The 17,769-nt window shown below is 48.3% G+C and overlaps 1 protein-coding gene across 17 annotated transcripts in view; it reads right to left on the bottom strand.

Annotated features, from left to right (window-relative positions):
• NRXN3 (neurexin 3) overlaps window positions 1-17,769 on the bottom strand; it is a 1,723,243-nt gene that overhangs the window by 1,601,250 nt on the left and 104,224 nt on the right. For all 17 annotated transcript variants that reach the window (XR_014242461.1, XR_014242462.1, XR_014242463.1 and 14 more), the window contains exon 2: window positions 10,790-12,197. Coding sequence is in view for 14 of the 17 variants with exons in the window: in XM_082384655.1 (XP_082240781.1) it covers window positions 10,790-11,498 (709 nt within the window). In the remaining 3 variants the exon portion in view is untranslated. The remainder of the gene's footprint in view (window positions 1-10,789; window positions 12,198-17,769) is intronic.

Consider the following 17,769-nt stretch of genomic DNA (forward strand, 5'->3'; position numbering starts at 1 on the left):
AGGGCATTTGCTTGGCGGGTTTCCAGTCCATGCCAACGTGGGAGCAACATCTTCTAGCCCTGCCTAATCCTCTCCCTGGGAGACTTCTTCCCAACAGTGCCAAAAACATGGGATACCCAAGGCAACCTGGCAGAGTAGGAAGCATTTTTGAATAGGGCATATGCTTCCAAGGCCAGTTGCCAGGAATAGCTACTCAATACTTCTTCATCTCATACCCTTATCTTTTTTTAAAGCATCATACTAGGCTTTTTAGCAAAATCTTGATGTCTGTTGGGGTGTCTGACCCTGGCTGCCACGATGGACTTGTAAAGCAAGTCCAATCCAATTCCATTTTCCTCTACTCCACAGCATTCTAGAACTTCTCATCTTATTGCTTATTGCCATTAGAGATTTCCAGGGGGCGCCTTGGAAATTCAGAGATGCTGAAAAGCTGGCTGAATATGGAGGAAGATGGGGCGTCTTAGGGGGATGAAATGAGGCACAGATAATAGAGCCAGAGATGGGGCTAACCATGAATCTTTCAGAAGCTCCCCAGGAACAAAATGACTGGAGCATGAATCACCTGCTTACATCAGAATCTCTTCCCACATCAATCCCTCCCATGTTGTTTAAGATTAATCAGAAGCAGTCAATTCTAAATAACTCAGTGGTGTGTATACTGTTAGTGCTATATTAGAGAATCCCTTATGAATTTTACTTTGCACAAGGGTTCATTCCTACAAAGCATCATCCAGAAATGTTATGACCTACCCACCCCCCTCACCCACGTGGCCCATCGCAAAGGTCAGATTGCTTTAATCAGAATGAGGACCAGTGAGGAAGTGTCTGAGAAGCAGACCTTGGCCTCATGTAGGAAGAGCTCCCTGATACTCAGTATAATCAGAGATACATCAGGATGCCTTGAAAAGTGCCAAGCCCCTGCCACTGCAGTTGACTAGGGGTTTTTGGGGGGGGGGGGGCAGAGATGTCTTATACAGTGGAGAAGAGGATGGGAAATGAATAGTTAGACCCAATGACCTTTAAAGTCCCCTCCAGTAATGTACAGCATGGTGACTATATTACTGATAATACTGTATTGCATGTTCAAAAGTTGCTAAGAGAACTGATCTTAAAAGGTCTCATCACAAGAAAAAAAATTCTGTAACTATGTATGGTGGTGGATGTTAACTAGCCTTATTGTGGGGATCATTTTGCAATGTATACAAATATCGAATTTGTATATTATGCTATACACCTGAAACTAGTATGTCAATTATGCCTCAATTTTTTTAAAAAGGCCCCTCCAAACATATTACGCCATGATTCTTAACATGCACCTTGGTTTTCAGTGCATTACACAAGCAAAGCCATGGCTAGAAGGTGATATAAATGTCTTACTGTCCTCTACATGGGTCACAGGATCTGTGCTTCATCCCTCACAGAGGATTTCTCCCACAGCACCAGAGTCCCCCCGCATTTCAGTGTGTCTCCTTAAAAGAAGAACTCACAGCACATTGCCTCAGCCTAAACTCCAGCCTTGTCTTTCCTGACCTAGATCAAGCAAATATGCTAGGATGATGATCATTAGTCTTTCAGAATCCTAAGGGTGAGAGGCCTAACACCCTCAGGCCCACTCTTCCTCATTCCCTCAGCCCTCCAAGGCTAACCATGTGAGACAGGACCCCTTCTGGAGAGGAAAGAAGCCTGAGAGAATGAGAGGAAGGCAGAGACCATGAGTGTTTGGTGAGCCCTTTCCCACTGTTTGAATCACAGAGAAGTGATTTCAGCCTTGCTCATCCCTCCTTGCAATGGGGTACTTGTTTTTATTTGAAAGCAACGTATTGCGTATACAAGCTGTACACTCTCTCACTGCACTTTCTCTATTCCAGTCATAGCTGGAGGAGAGGTTATAGAATTGCCTGGAATGCCCTGCCTGCCAGAGTGGAAACACCAGCCCTAACACTGCCAACAACCATGGGACTATCAAGATGCTGGCCCCTAAGGACTTTGCACCAGCAAACAGGACCACTTCAGGAGAACCAAGTCCACAGGCGAGGGGCCAAAATGTCAGAAAAGGGTTGGATGCGTACAGTCTCACGGAGAAACTTGAAGGAAAAGCTCCCCAGAGCCGTCTCCTTAGGTGCAAAGATACCGAACTTAAATAAGAGCCTCGGTAAAACCGAAAGCATCTTAAATGCATTTCACAGCTTAAACCAGGAGTTCCTGTTGCCTACAGCTTGTGTCCCTGCCTTTCTGTCATCCCCACCCTCTTTGGGACCTTGCACACCCTTCCAGAGAACTGCATTTCCCCCTTGAAGAGCTGAGAGCATTCACAATTTTTAGGCCCACATGCAAAGTAAGTTTTATCACAGAGTGGAGCTGGGTAGTTTGGCTGGATGAGTATGAGATCAATTTGTTTTGAAAAGCTACTGGTACTAGTTCCTGGATATTAAAAAAAAAAAAAATTTTTTTTTTAACTTTGTAAAATACATTATGCAGGAATATTGTGGACAGCAGTGGAGGTTTGAGAGCGGATATAGATGATGACACATTTAAAGGGGCCCCATATTGCTTTTATTTTATTTTTAATTAATTAATTAATTAATTATTTTTGGCTGTGTTGGGTCTTTGTTGCTGCGCACGGGCTTTGTCTAGTTGCAGCGAGTGGAGGCTACTCTTCATTGCGGTGCGTGGGCTTCTCATTGCGGTGGCTTCTCTTGTTGCGGAGCACGGGCTCTAGGTGCGCAGGCTTCAGTAGTTGTGGCCCGTGGGCTCTAGAGTGCAGGCTCAGTAGTTGTGGCGCACTGGCTTAGCTGCTCCGTGGCACGTGGGATCGTCCCAGACTAGGGCTCGAACCCGTGTCCCCTGCATTGGCAGGCGGATTCTTAACCACTGCACCACCAGGGAAGCCCCCATATTGCTTTTAAATAGGTCACCCAAAGACATCAGTTTTTGGAGAACAACAGCTGTAATGACAACCCACTGGCACTGTCAGTTCCCACACAGATCACGGAGACAGGCCTGTAGAGCCACGCTTTGTCCCTCTCCTCTGTCATCCACAGGCTGTCACCTGTAACACAGCCCCTCAGTGAGCCACGGCAAACCAAGCATCCCAACTTCAGCCGGGAAACCTCAGGAGGGACCAGGATGCTCCTTCTGTTTAAACAGCAGCCGCGTCCTCTAAATCTACAGCAAACATTTCTAAACACGTCCTCGTTACCCACTGTATACCCTAGATGGCCCCCGCTCCCACCACACCTCCCCAAACAATATCCCTACATGCCTTCATCCTCCCACACTCCCTCTCCATGGCTCTTCCTGCCCTGTTGGTCATGAAGTGAAGGGAAATGCGTCTGTGATGAAGGGTCATCGGTCACTAGGGAATCACTCATACACCCAGAGCAACATTGCTGTCACTGGGCAGCAACAAGCCGTCTTAACAGAGGCAGAGCCACAGAGGTGGGGACCAGAAGCTTATGATACTGGGGATTCCTTAAGAAAAAAATCACCAATACAGTATTAGGCATGGGGCCTTGAAGGGGCCCATGCAAGTGAAGATACACGAAAGGTTTAGTTTTGTGGCAAATCCACCTCTGTACTAATCTCCCTCCCACACACACAAAGGAAAAGAGAAGAATAAACAGAGAGAAAGGGAGTTTGGTTTTGTTATCTGGGAAGAGAGTCAGCAGGAGAGCAAGAAGTGTGAAAGATTAATCCAGGAGCTCCACCTTTTACCACCAACCCTGGGTGGGCTGCTGGACACTTCCTGGTACCTGGGAAACTAAAGGTAAGTCTGAAGAGGTCGTGCTGTCCGGCGATGCTCCAGTGTAGGGAAGCCGTGCTCCAACTCCCTCGGGACCCCCAGGTCCATTCTCAGGCACTTCATTTCAAACCAGGGTCTTGAGGGTGGGAGTTGAATACTCATTCATTCATTCATTCTCTCTCATTCTCTCATATCCTCTCTTTCTCTCTGGCTGCGAGGAGCAAGGCTCCTGGGACTGGCCAAGCTGATAACCTCCTGCACCAGGAGTTTGACATTTTGCTTATCACCAGCAACCAGGGAGGCAATGAATGCTCCGTTTCAGGATGGAGACACAGGCCGTTTGTGTTCATGAAGGGAGCCTAGGAGCAGAAATAAAATGCCATGTTGAGGATCTGGGCTCTCGGGTCCCAGAGCCACCTGCCAAATAGGCAGCGTCCAAGCTTGCCCTCATGCTGTCTACCCACAAGTCCAACGGCACCTTGAGTCTGGGTCTCCTCACTTATTCAGTGGGATGGTAAGGCCTGTCCTACCTACCTCATCGGGATGCTGTGGGGACCAGAACATCACAGTTGCAGGCAACATACGGTCCAAAGGGCACAACCATTGTCAGTGACCCCATGCTCTTAGGCAGGGGCAAAATGGTGATGGGATTGGATTCTATACTTTCCTGAAATTCCCCTCCTTTTCTCTCTGCCACTTCTCAAACTGGGATGAAGGAAAATGGCAGAGGTGGGGGTAGTCAAAGGGTTTCTATGAAACCAAATCGACACATAATTTGTTCTTACACCCACCCAGCGGCTAACAGCCCAGAGTCAGGACTCATTCTCTCCCAGAGACTATGCTGATAATTTTATACATTTGATCTCATTTCATGCTCTCAACAACTCCCTAACGTATGACTTCGCGTTATCCCTGCTTTGCTGCAAGGCAGGATAGCACAGTGGTTAAGCGTGTGGGCTCTAAAGCCAGACTGTTTAGATACAAACTCCAGCCCTGCCTCTTCTGAGCTGTGTGACCTTGGGGGAGTTATTTACCCTTTGTCCCTCAGCTTCCTTATGTACAAAATTAGAATAATAATAGTGTGTCAAGAGTGGTTCTGAGTGTTACAAGGGCTAATACAGAGCAGGAATGGAGTGAGTGCCCTGTGACTGTTAGCTGTGATTATTATTATTCTTGTTGTTATTATTACTGTTAGCTGCTATTATTATTATTATCCTTGTTGTTATTATTACTGATGAGGATGCTGAAGCTTCCAAAACCTTCTCCAAAGACAGACAACGTGTAAGTGGACAAGCCTAGATTTAAGTCCAGATCTTTTTCACTCCAGAAGCCATGTTCTTAACCACCAAACCTCGTTCAAGTTTTAAATTTCTCTGCTCCTCAGTTTCCTCATCTGTAAAATAGGGCTAGTTAATGATATCAACTGCACAGGAGTGCTGTGAGGATTAGATGAGACAATGCACCTAGGATGTCAGGCACATGGTGGTACTCAATAATAGTAATAATAACATCATTATTATTTTTGTCTAAGAAGGGTACCTGACCTTCAGAGCCCTGCCTCAAAGCCTCTCTCACTCCACTTCCACCTCTGGGGCCTCACTGTTCTGGACTCACAACAGAGCCAGTGACTCCAGGGCAATAGGAGTCATCATCGGGGAGGGCACGTTAGTTCCATCCCCCAAGCACAGCCCACACCCCACCTCTTCTGCCCTGTGACGGAGGGAGAATACCTAGCTGAGGGCAGCTGCTCCAGGAACTGGAAACCTCTCCGGGACAGCCTGCAAAGAGAGATAGGGGACTTGATGATTAGCCCCCCAGCGCTGGGCCTGTGGTGTCTCATTACCAAATGCAAATGCAAGTTCACTGCTACTGGAAGGGTTCTGGCAGAATGCCTGCCCCACCCTCAACGCTGCTGAATATGGACCGAAGCATTACCCAAGGCCCACCTCCTTTGCAGCCAGCAGCTGGTGTGCAGGCTATGCGAAGGGAGAAGGCTGCTCTCACCCCACTGAAGGGGGGACTAGGAAGAAGGGTCTTATTTCTTTAAAGGAGGCAGAGATGCTATTGTGGAGGGGGAGGGGGGGCAGTAAAAAAAATTGCTCTTCCCTCGCAGTTAAAAGAGGGATAATTGGAGCAAGTGGCAGGCGGCTGCTCTGCCATTTAGCATACAGCATACCCAGGAAATCTCACTGGGTAATCAGAAGCAGAGGAGGAGAAAGGAGCAATCAGACCCCTATTCAGGCTCGTTTAGCGACAGCCCCCGCTGGCTGGCTGACTGGCTGGGCCGGTGGAGAGCTGGGCTGGTCCTAAAGCCCGAATACCAGGTGGGAAATCAAATCTCAGAAGCAGCCGTCCTCCCTGCTTCTGTGCTTCTGTCTCTCCACACCAGGGGGAAGGATTCTGAAAGGAGCTAGCCTTTACTCCTGATTACTTACTACTCCCTGCCCCCCTCCTAGGCCATTCAGGGTTGACTTAGATTAGGAACAAAGGCACGTTTGTATTCTGGCGGGAGGTGCAAGGGGGAGGCGGAGGGGAAATGATTGTATTTTTACGCAAGTGCCCAAAACAGGAGGATCCAGCTGGGGCAATCATCGGTACCTTAACTATAGCATCAATGTCTTTGGCTCTTGGTAAAGCCTCAGGGGTAAGCACCTTCTCTTGGAATACCTTTCTGTCCTAGTTCTGGCTTTGAGAAATGGGGGAAGAGAGGCAAGATTCTCAGTAAAAAGAAAACGAATTGAAATTCACTTTCAGGAAGGCATACCAAGGCTATGCAGTCGTGTTGAGCCATCAATCAAACCAACCTGAGTAGGATGTCAGCTTCAGATAGCAGGAGGGATGGGGGATGGGAGGCCAGTGGGTATCACACAACAGCGTGCTTGTAATAAGACTGGCCCCTATCACCCACACCCACAACTGTACTTCACTGCAGGATCCCAACACCTGAAAACTTAACAGCTGAGACTCAAAACAAGCAGCTTTTGGTCTGGGCACCTGCCCAAGTCAGCAGGAAAAGATAGCAGACAATGAACCAACTTTTTTTTTTGCCAGCTGAAGAGGACCTCATGTCTCTTCACTGAATTAACCTAAAAACATGGACATACAAATGATATGTGACATAGGTAGACCCGTGTATTAAGATCTGAGAGTAGAGATCAACCTGTGAAAGCTTCCCCATCTTTCCTTGGCTCCACCCCACCTGCAACAGGCTGACTTCATACTAAATGAACTGTTTAGAGAAACTGGTACTGAAATTTAGACACCTTGGCAGTGAATCAATTCTTCATGGCTATAAGATTGTTGAGAAATTGCACATTCATAACTAAGGATGTTTTAAAAATAAACAATCAAGCTTAAACTCATTTCAAGGTAATGACAAACTCCCAATGACCCATGAGGGGGCTGCTCTCTGGAGGGCGCTAGGGGTACCTCTTTATTGCCCAGAGAGCTTCAGGGATGCCCAAAACAGGACAGACTGGACTAAACAGAAAAAGCCAGGTGAATATGATCCACCGCAGCTGGACTATATACCAAACCAGATATGCATCATTTTAAAGTCGTTTAAAAGATTAAAAGTCAACTGGAACAAATCTGAAGTTGAGAACCCAAACATTTTATTTATAAACATCACACCTAGAAGTAAAAATCTGGGACCGCTTCTCCCTCCATCGTGTGCCAGAATGTTCAATGTGACCATTAATTGGTTTGGGAGTCTTGGAATGAAGTTTTCCCAAGTAGGCTGTATGGAGTTCAGTCTGCAGCCAGAGCTAATAGCCTTTTGCCCCAGGAAACAGAAGATACTGTGTCCATAGCTCTTCCCCCAACTCTCCCACAGCAACTATTTCTGGTGTCTTGTGGGTCTTCCGGAGAAAAGATACCCAATAAGGGATCAAAATAGCCCAAAGCAAATAGAAGAGATGGGCCCATCTGCGCGTTCTTCCTGGGGTGCAGCGGGGGGACATTTTGGAGCCACTGAGGCATGGAAAGCCAGACAGGCCGAGCGAACATCAATACTGCCAGCATGCTATAAGCTAATGGACCGCAGAGAGCGCCTCCAACAGGCCCCGACCACATCCATCTGAAACTGCAGGAGCCTTCCCAGCTCTTCCTGCTCTTGAACTGCTAAAGCATGAAGCCCTCACACAATCAAATGGCACAGCCCATCCTGCAAAGTGGGACAATCAGATGCCTGGTACACAGGACCCGCTGCTGGGGCTAAGTCCCCTGGATTCAGTTCTGTGACATTTGCAATTTAAAATGGGGGAGAGAGGAGGGAATAGATGCATCCTCACTACCCACTTTACACTATCTTTAGGAAAATGGGAAGGCATTTATTTAGGCTATTTATCTTGTGTTATGCAGATCTGCTTGACCCTTAGCAGCTGTGATTTTTTTCCCCTTCATATTTTACAGGTGAGTTTTCCCTGCTTACTCTAAAAATTAACTGTGTGTGGAGAGAACGGGTATTTTCTAAAAGCCTGAAATGCATTTTTGTGATTGATTAGACGTAATGACAATTACCAGGGTCAACAGGCTTCAAGTCACCAACAATAAATTCTGGTATCTGCCCCAACATCCATTCTCACCTCAAACTTTGCACTGCTCCAAACCAACCAAGTGTTAGTTACTACAGAGTTTATTTACTGTATTATGTATCAAGAGAATAATGAAATATGCTGTGTGTTTGCCTTCTACAGACAGAGGTGTCAGTCCATAGCCACGAGATGATCTGAACCCTATAGAAAGAACTATTATTAAAATATACCTATTGTATTTAGCTATTAAAAAATTGACTGCCTATCATCTGCTCTGAAGAGATTCCTCTGGAGACCTCAAACACACACACACACACACACACACACACACACACACACACACACACACACCCGAACCAAAGGGGAAAAAAAAAGAGAGAGAGAGAGAGAAGAAATTGTATACATATACAGTATAGAGATTCTTCCTGCAGAAAAGTGCTGATCCAAACCTGCCCGAGGAAATGAGTTCTTTTTAAACACAAAAAATGCAATCAGGGATAATCAGCAAGTTAACAACACACTTGCAAACACCCTGGTCCCTAGAAAGGAAGAATGCCGGCTTCCAAGGCAAATTCTGAGAACAGAACAGATCCTCTGGGCGGAGAAGAAAACAAGTGATCATGTCAGCATCTTCAGGCAGAACTTTCTCCAAAGCCAAGAAGCTTTGGAACTGCAGTCAGCTCCAGGAGGGACCTGCTTGTGATAAGTGCTTCAGTAACCACAGTCCCAAAGTGCCTTTGTGGGTTGGTGTTGCCTCTACCCCTCTTCCCCATCCCTTCTTCCAGTGGGTTCAGTGGGGAAAAACAGAAGCCAAAAAAGGATGAGATGCATGTCTTGCATCTCCCTCTCCTGCAGCCCACCCACAGGAAGGGAGGTATGATGACCAGCCCAAAAAAGGAAAGAAGCACTCGAGGTAGCCCATAGTTGACCTACAAGGAGTCTCCCAGCAAGATCCCCAAAGTGTCCTAGTATCCAGCATGTATCACCTGTGAAATAAACTTTTTCATTTTTAAAAAAAATTTGTAATACCTACTAGTTGCTAAAATTCATATCAACCACAACCTGCTTTAGGGATTAGGCAGTTCTGGGAAAGTTTGAGGAACACCTGCAGACACTGTTTTTAATTACAAATCCCAAGGCAGTGGCGCATCACCTGAATGAAGAGATCATGGGAGTCAGCACTAAGACACTCACCTGGCCGCACCTACCTGACTTCCCTTGACCTGTTGGTTTCCAACTTTAGCTGCACAATGGAATCACCTGGGGAGCTTTAAAAATATACAAATGCTTGAACCCCACCCCCTAGAGATTCTGATTGAATTGGTCTGTGGTGTGGCCTGAGAGTCTTTTAATTCCCCCAGGTGATCCTAACGGGCTACCAAGGCTGAGAGCCACATTCCACCACCTCCATGAAGAGACCAGCATGGGATGATGGTGACACAAACATCTCTAAACAAATAGAGGGCTTAACGCAAAAAGGAGAGGAGGAAATGTAACTTCCTTGCCTCTTCCTCATCCCAACCTCCCAACACACATACCCATGTGGTCACTTTGTCACTTCAACAGGTATTGAAATCTAGGACTTTAGTGAGTCCAGGAATCTGGAATCTAAGTATTTGTCAAAGTCAAGTCTAGACCACTTTTCTCCTAATCCCAAATAGTAAGAATTTGGTGAAAAAGGTGAGGGCAGCCTAAGTCCCTGGGCATAAATCCCTCCTTCCCTCTCCCTGGGAAGCTGTAGTTGAACTTGGGAGGTTCTCCAAGGCCATGCTGAGTATTGCCAGCTCCCCTGGGGGCTTGGCTGGACATGCTCCTGTCTGTGCCTTCTTGCACCAGGAGAGGAGAGGACAGGAAAGAGGAACCACACATGGAAAATCCTAGTGCTGGAACAAGGAGGCGAGAAGTCCCATCCCCAGATGCCCTGTCCGCCTGGTAGACACCTTCCATAAGATTGCAGGAGGAGGGGCACAGCTGAAGGGCTGGATTTACAGCAGGGCCAAGTGTGGACCTGCAGTCCATCTGCCCTCATTTTTCTCTGCACAGGCATCCCTTATGTTAGGGACAATAAGGAAGAAGTGATGGGGAGTTTCTCATCTATCCCCAAGGGCCCAATTCTCAAGGGATCAGGAGAGACAGAGATAACCACTTTGCCCATTTCTATCTGACTTCTCACCTTGGGCTCATCCTCCTAAGCTGCACTGCGGTGGAAGGAACTCAGCTGGGACACACATCCTGTAGTCTACTCTATCTTGCTTTTTGAGTAGAGCCAAATATTTGCGTAAGGAGCCCATGGTTGAGTAGTCAGGATTCTCTGCTGCTGAGTTCTGATGGATTTTCCATTGAGAGCAAGCAAAGGATTTCTACCACCTCCTCAGGGAAAGGGACGCAATAATCTGACATGCAGCTAAAGATGCACTTCAATGACAGAGCTGGTTTCCGTCAGGGGTCTTGGTCCTTACCCAACCCAGCGGGTGGGCCTCTAGCGATAGAGGGATAGGGAAGAGGGCCTTACCTTCTGAGCAGAGCTTGCCACCATAGCCGGTGGTAGAACAGTCACAGGTGGGGTGGCCATCCAGGAGAAAGCAGATCCCACCATTTTCACAGGGACGCTCACCGCAGGGTCCCTCGGCATCCAACTGGACCCCCTCGCTCCCCAGAAGCTGAGGCTCTGAGTTGCCATACTTGAGGTCCAGGATCAATCCCTTGAAGCCGGCCATGGCCTGTACTCCATCAAGGGTCAGGGCAGAAGGTCGTACGTCTGCGGGGACTCCGCCGAGGAACAAGTCACTGACCACATCCATGTAGGGCCGCTGGGGCTGCAGCTCCCCAGACTGGCCCTCACCATCAAGCACCAGCACAGTACGCAGGCGGTCACGGCTCACCATGAGAAAGTGCCAGCTGCTGTCGTTCACCTGTTTGCTGGACAGCACGGCGGTCTCGGCACAGTCCATGCTGAAGCGGAGCTGCACGTGGCCATCCACCAGGGACAGGCAGAGGAAGTCACAAACGCCGCCGTCATCCAGGTAGAGGAGCAGCCCCGTGGAAACATTGGTCTTGAACTGGAAGCTCAGGTCACTGCGTGTGCTGGCATCCCAGCGGAGGTAGCGTGCCCACTGGTTAGGAAGGCCCATGAACTCAAGGCCCAGGCAGAGCCCCAGCAGGGACCCCAGCAGGACGCTCACCTTCAGGGTGAAGAAAACCGAGGGCACGGTGAAGCTCATCGTGGCTGCCGGGATCAAGCCCCGGAGGGGCACACAGGCGGGGAGCAGCCCTCGGGGGAAAATCCCCCTTCGCAGTGGAAGGGAGAGAGGAAGAGGAGATGGGTGGGGGACAGAGAACACACCAGGGGAAGGAGGCACACGCACAAAGATCAAGAGGGGGAGGAAGGAGGAAAGTGAACAAGACAGCCGCAGATGGGCACACGAGCGAGAAATTCAATAAAGAGGGGAAAGACAGGGCAGCAGTAGAGGAGGACAATCAGGTGCAGAAAGTGAGGGTGCAGAGTGAGAAGCAAAGTGCCTTTCTCCGAGAAAAGATCTCAGCTATCCATGTGGATCCGGAGGCCTTGATTCAAGGAGGAGAAAGTGCACGGTGGGTGGAAGCCTTCAACAATGCCGTCCTCCCAATGGACCCCCAAACACCCCAGCCAGGGAGGCCGGGGAGAGGGCTGGAGTCAGGGGGGCCGTGATGGAGGAGGAGCAAGCAGTAAGGTGAGTCAGGTGAAAGGTAGAAACAGGCCGAGGAACAGTCCTGAAGGTCTACCTCCTAGCAGCAGGGGGCTGCGGGGAAGGGAGCAGCCGGAAGCTGAGTGTTCAGGCAGAGCAGGGCCCGGGGCAGAGCGGAGGCAGGCTCAGGCTTCATGGTGCAGCCCAGAGGCAGTGCTGCCCATAACCTGCCTCCCAGGACTCCGGAGAAAAGACCTGCAGGATGAAGGGGAGGGTGGGGGAGAAGGAAACAAAGATTAGGGCCACGTGTCAGGAAAAGACTGCATCCCATTTCACAAATATTGATGGAGTGCTGACTGCGAGCCAGGCTATTCTCATGATTCCCACAGTGCTTGGTGCTTCAAACAGAAGGGAGGGCCCGGGTTCTTCCAGAGCCACATCAGGACCCCAAGCTCAGTTCCTAATGATGCACTCAGTTTTTCCATGTGCAAAAATAGTATAAACCCCCCAAAGCCATATCAGTACATCTTTACAATATTCATATCACAGGTTCACCTAGACAAATTTATTTTTAAGGTAAGTGCTAACATTTTATACACTCAAATACACACATACAATTTTAACTCATTTACCTATTAAAAGACATGAACATGAAAATGACATTGTTTTTTTTTTAGATTCTTCTTTTTCAATTTGACAACCGAGTGTTTGGTGTAGGCACCCTAAGACAGACCCTCACCTTTAAATTTTTGAGAGAAATATTGATAGGAATCAGTGAAAATAAATTAGAAGGTGAGTAATGAGCACAAACTCTCATCTCTTAACTAAACGTTGGGGGAAGAGATCTTATTGAAAAAAATATGTGCTTAGAGCCTTAAAAAAAAATAAGGCTGAGTGAATCCTAGTTCTTGTATGTGGAACTTTGAGAAAATGTCTTAATCTATTTGAGTTTCTATTTTCTCATTTATAAAGTAGAGAAAATAAAAGACTTTTTCCAAGGTTGGAGAGAAGATTCAATGAGATCATGTATTGGAAGATTCTAGCATGAGGCTACATACATAGTAGGTGAACAATAAACACTACCTTCTTTCCTTCCTTATTTCTAGGTAGGAAGGGACGAGAAGAAGTGTCTGTACGTGTGAGTGTGCATATGTCTGTGAAGTGGGGATAGCATAGTAAAACACATTTTTTTAATTTAAAAAACTGCAGAATGGACAACAAATGAACAGTTAAGGAATGTCACAGACCTAGAGCATATTATGCGTGTTTTATACTGATTGGAAATGCACCAGCACCCAGTCAAGGGGGTGATCTGGTTTCTGAAAGCAGACTCTGGCCACATAGCTGAGTGGAGACTTCTGTGTTCACATGAGAGCAATGAGTGCAATTTCCAAGAGCTATGCAAGTTGCTGCCTATTAATAGGCATGTTTGATAATTCACCATGGTCTCTGTCAGACCACTGTCCACTATTTTTATGATGACCACATTAGCAAAGCTAGTTATTACCCCTGCTTTGAAGAGGAAAACACTGTCCCTTAAGCAGGAACAAACACCTATTTCCCCTGAACAAGCAAGTACAACCAAAAAGAGGCTGATTAAATCCATCATAAGGAAAGCCTCTGTTGTATAAAAGGTCTTTTCCATGCAGTGTTTCCCAAAGTGTGCCATGGGCACCTCCAGGGGGGCAAGGGATGCTTCCTAGAACATGGGCACAGCAGTGTGGAGGTGCCAACTCATGCGGAATGTGAGAACCAACTATTAAAATTTCAGAAATTTTTGAGCTGGTTGATGACACTTTGGTAGCATGAAATCAACTATGCTAGGAATATTTACACCACGGAAATAGGCAAACATCACAAATCAGAGTCTGAGAAGATGAGATTTAAGGAAAGTCTTCAAAGAGGGTGAGAGAATTAGCCACATAAATATCTGGGAAGAATGTTCCAGAAGTAATAGTCAGTGCAAAGGCCTTAAGCCTGGAGCAGGTTGGTATGTTTGAAGAACAGCAAGGAGGCTGGTGCTATTGGAGTGGAGTGAGTGGAAGACATGAAGCCAGAGGTGGGTATCAGGCAGCTAGAGAATAAGTGATGACCTAGTCTCTAAGAACGTGATCGTTGTACGAGGCGAGTTATGCCAACCAAGGCAAAAGGCAACATCCCAGGGGAGAAAGGAGATGCTTGTCCCCAAAGAGGGCTTCTTCTGGTCCTAACATCTGCCACGTCTACATATTTTTTTCATCAAAGTTTTGAAAAGGGGCCACTTTCAGGGAATGTGCTCCGAGGACAGCAGCTCCCCTGTCCCCTACCCCATCCTGCATCTGATTTAGAAGAGTGGGGAGCAAGGCAGGCGTGAGCACGAAGCACAAGCCTCTCCAAAGGAGTATCCCAAGCCAGGAAATATTAATGAGCTGGGAATGTAAAAATCATGTGGTATGTGATGGAGCCCACGGTGTGTGAGCCCCAGAGGCTTGGGCAGGTGTTTCCTCAGTGACGCCACCCTGGCTGCTGCACCCCCCTCTGCACTCCCTGTCCGGCCCGTTTAGATCAAGGGGTCCAGCTCAAGCAAGGCCCAGGCTCAGATGGCTAAAGCCAGTGGGACCCTCAGTGGGAGGCAAGGACATTCAGATGGAGGGCTCAGTGAGATGGATGAGCAGAGAAATGGGAATCCCTCTAAGTGGATAGCTCCAGAAGCTTTCAGACTGGTCTAGATGTCAGCTCACCTCTGGGCCCCTGCAAGTCTCTTATGTGTCTGCAGAAATTAAATGACTTGCTCAGTTCAATCTAACTATGTACTGAGCTCCGATCTTTTCCAGCCACTCCTGGATCTAAGCAGAGGAAGACACGGTTCTCGCCTTCAGGGGCATCACAAAGCAGTGGGGGAAAGTGTACTTTAGAGACATAAAGCAGAGCAATAAAGAGTCCAGGCACCGGAAGCTCCGTGGGAAGCTCCCTGGGGGCACGGACTGCTTCACCCTGGTGCTGCCACAGGGCCTTGGCATGGAGCGGGAGCTCAGGAAACATGTCCAGGAAGAATGAACAGTAAAAACAGAAGCCGAAGAGCATTGCTGAGGATCATTTGACTTCTGTCCCACACGGTGGCCTCCACACCACCCCGCTTTGTACAATGACGGCAGTCCTGTGCCTCCACACTTCCCTGGATGCCCACCTCAGATGACCCCTCAGGACAAAGCAGCCCATGTCTAGTGATCTGGGGTAACCCACAAGTTAAGAACTAAGCCGCCCAGGACCACGTGCTGTGAGGAGGATCATGGGAATTTACCCAGCCTGCTTTGGGGTGACCACTCTATCCCGCCTGCTGAGCCCCCTCCATCAGATCAGCAGTCCTCCCCTCCAGCCTGGACCAGCACTGGAGATACTGACATTCCCCTGCCCGCATCTTGGGGAGTCAAAAAGGCTAACTGAGGAAAACCAAGCTTTCTCTCCCACAGGCGCCGGGTAGAATCTGATTTCAGGACTGGTAACACCAGAATTGGGTTAATCTAGACTCAACACCCTATGGTCCGCCCACATTCTCTCCTAAAGCCCTTCCATTTCTTCCTTGGACTGTGGACATTCCCGTGGCCTCTAGAAAATTGCCACAGTGGCCCAGCCAAAAGCTAGGGATGACCTTGCATTTAATATCACAGGCCTCGAGCCAGCTGCCCCAGGCATTTACCCTTTGGCCTTCTCTAACCCTCTGGCAGGGCTGTGCGAGGCTCGAGAAATGGGAAATGGGAGCCCAGGAGCCCTCTCTACCGGGTAGGCCAACTGCTACCCTCCCCTGAGCCACAGGAGGACCCAGGCAGCCGCAGGTGCAGGTGGTTGGCTCCAGTGCCCACACGGAGGGCCCAGACTGGTGCAGAAGCTCAAAATGCTTGTCTACTGTGTGAGAATCCAGCAGGAGAGGGAAAGTGAGTGACATTATCTAATTGCCAGCTAATTTACATAATTATTAAATGGCACACTTCTTATGGGGGGTTCACATCTTTGCAAACGTCTCACGATCCAGCTGCTTAGGAGGCAGCGGGGCCCTCACACAACTCCAACACATGGGCTATTTGCCATCGGCACAGCTCAGAAGATCTGGCTGCCATGTGCCCTTCCACCTCCCTCTCTACAGCTCCTCTGTCCCCTTGACAGACTCAGAGGGAAGTGGGGCCTGTGTCTAGAACCACGGTCAGTGGGCAGGCACGATGATTGCTGTGCTCAATGCCTCAGACTGGGCTTGCCAGTTCTGCCTCTAGAACAGCGGTCCCTAACCTTTTGGCACCAGGGACTGGTTTCATGGAAGACAATTTTTCCACGGACCGGGGCAGGGGGGATGGCTTTGGGATGATTCAAGCACATTATATTTATTGTGCACTTTATTTCTATTATTATTACATTGTAATATGTAATGAAATAATTATACAACTCACCATAATGCAGAATCAGTGGGAGCCCTGAGCTTGTCCTCCTGCAACTAGATGGTCCCATCTGGGGGTGATGGGAGACAGTGACACCCAAAGTGTGTTGCTTATGTCCAGTCTACTCCGTAAGATGCAGCTTAATTGTCACTTGCCACTCACTGATAGGGTTTTGATATGAGTCTGTAAGCAACTGCTTTATTATGGTCTCTGTGCAGTCAAACCTCTCTGCTAATGATAATCTGTATTTGCAGCCGCTCCCCAGCGCTAGCGTCACCGCCTCAGCTCCACCTCAGATCATCAGGCCTCAGATTTTCACAAGGAGCACGCAACCAAGATCCCTCGCATGCGCAGTTCACAGTAGGGTTCGCTCCTTAGAGAATCTAATGCTGCCCCCCATCTGACAGGAGGCGGAGGTCAGGCGGTAATGCGAGAGCAGGGAGCGGCTGTAAATACAGATGAAGCTTCGATCGCTGGCCCGCCACTCACCTCCTGCTGTGTGGCCTGGTTCCTAACAGGCCACGGACCGGTACTGGTCTGTGGCCCAGGGTTTGGGGACCCCTGCTCTGGAACTTCTCATCAGCATCCTTCTTATGTCCCTCATCAGGACCAGAAAGTCCCTATAATGGCTCTCTGTTGGTTCTACTTGCCTCCCTTTCACCATACCCCTTGCGCCCCTTTGAAGGTAAAATGATTTTCACCACCAATCTGAGTCCAGGTCATTTAGGTGGGGTTCATCCCAACCCCAGATCTTGTGACCCAATTTAGCCAATTAGGACATTCCAATCTCCTGCCATAGTGATTAGTTCAAGGATGGGTCTGTCACCCAAACTGAGTCAAACTGGAGCTTACTCTGGAACTTTTTCTGGAATTATTGGGAGAAGGGCCCTTTTTTTTTAACCTCATTGTCAAACAACTGTAGTGAAATCCAGAATTGATGAGAGATACCATTGTTACTATTCAAGACAATCTTGTCTAATAATGAAGACAACAAAGAAGTAGAGCCGAGAGATGGATAGAGATGGATTTCTAGTGATGTTTTAGCACCTAAATGTAGCCAGACCTGAAGCCCAATGGATCCCGGGACTTACATTACATGAACCAAAACTTTCTTTTTTCTCCTTGCTTAAGTAAGTTTTAGTTGGGTTGTGACCAAGAGTCCTGACTGATACACTCCTAATACTAGACCTTAAAAAAATACCGTCATTGACACATCAACAGAAGCTTTCATTTCATATGGCCACTCATACCTGGCAGGACTCCCTGTGACTTGAGAGACATGTCAGATGTCTCACCCCCACCCCCAATGCTCTACACCCCGCTTGCCCTTGTCCCTGGGCATACTGTACCCCCAGGTGCTCTGGAGGGGGCTGCAGGCCCATCCTTGCACAACAGCCTCGGAGATTCACTCTGTCAACTAA

Source organism: Balaenoptera borealis (assembly GCF_965194805.1).
Source record: "Balaenoptera borealis genome assembly, chromosome: 3".
NCBI classification, from domain to species: domain Eukaryota; kingdom Metazoa; phylum Chordata; class Mammalia; order Artiodactyla; family Balaenopteridae; genus Balaenoptera; species Balaenoptera borealis.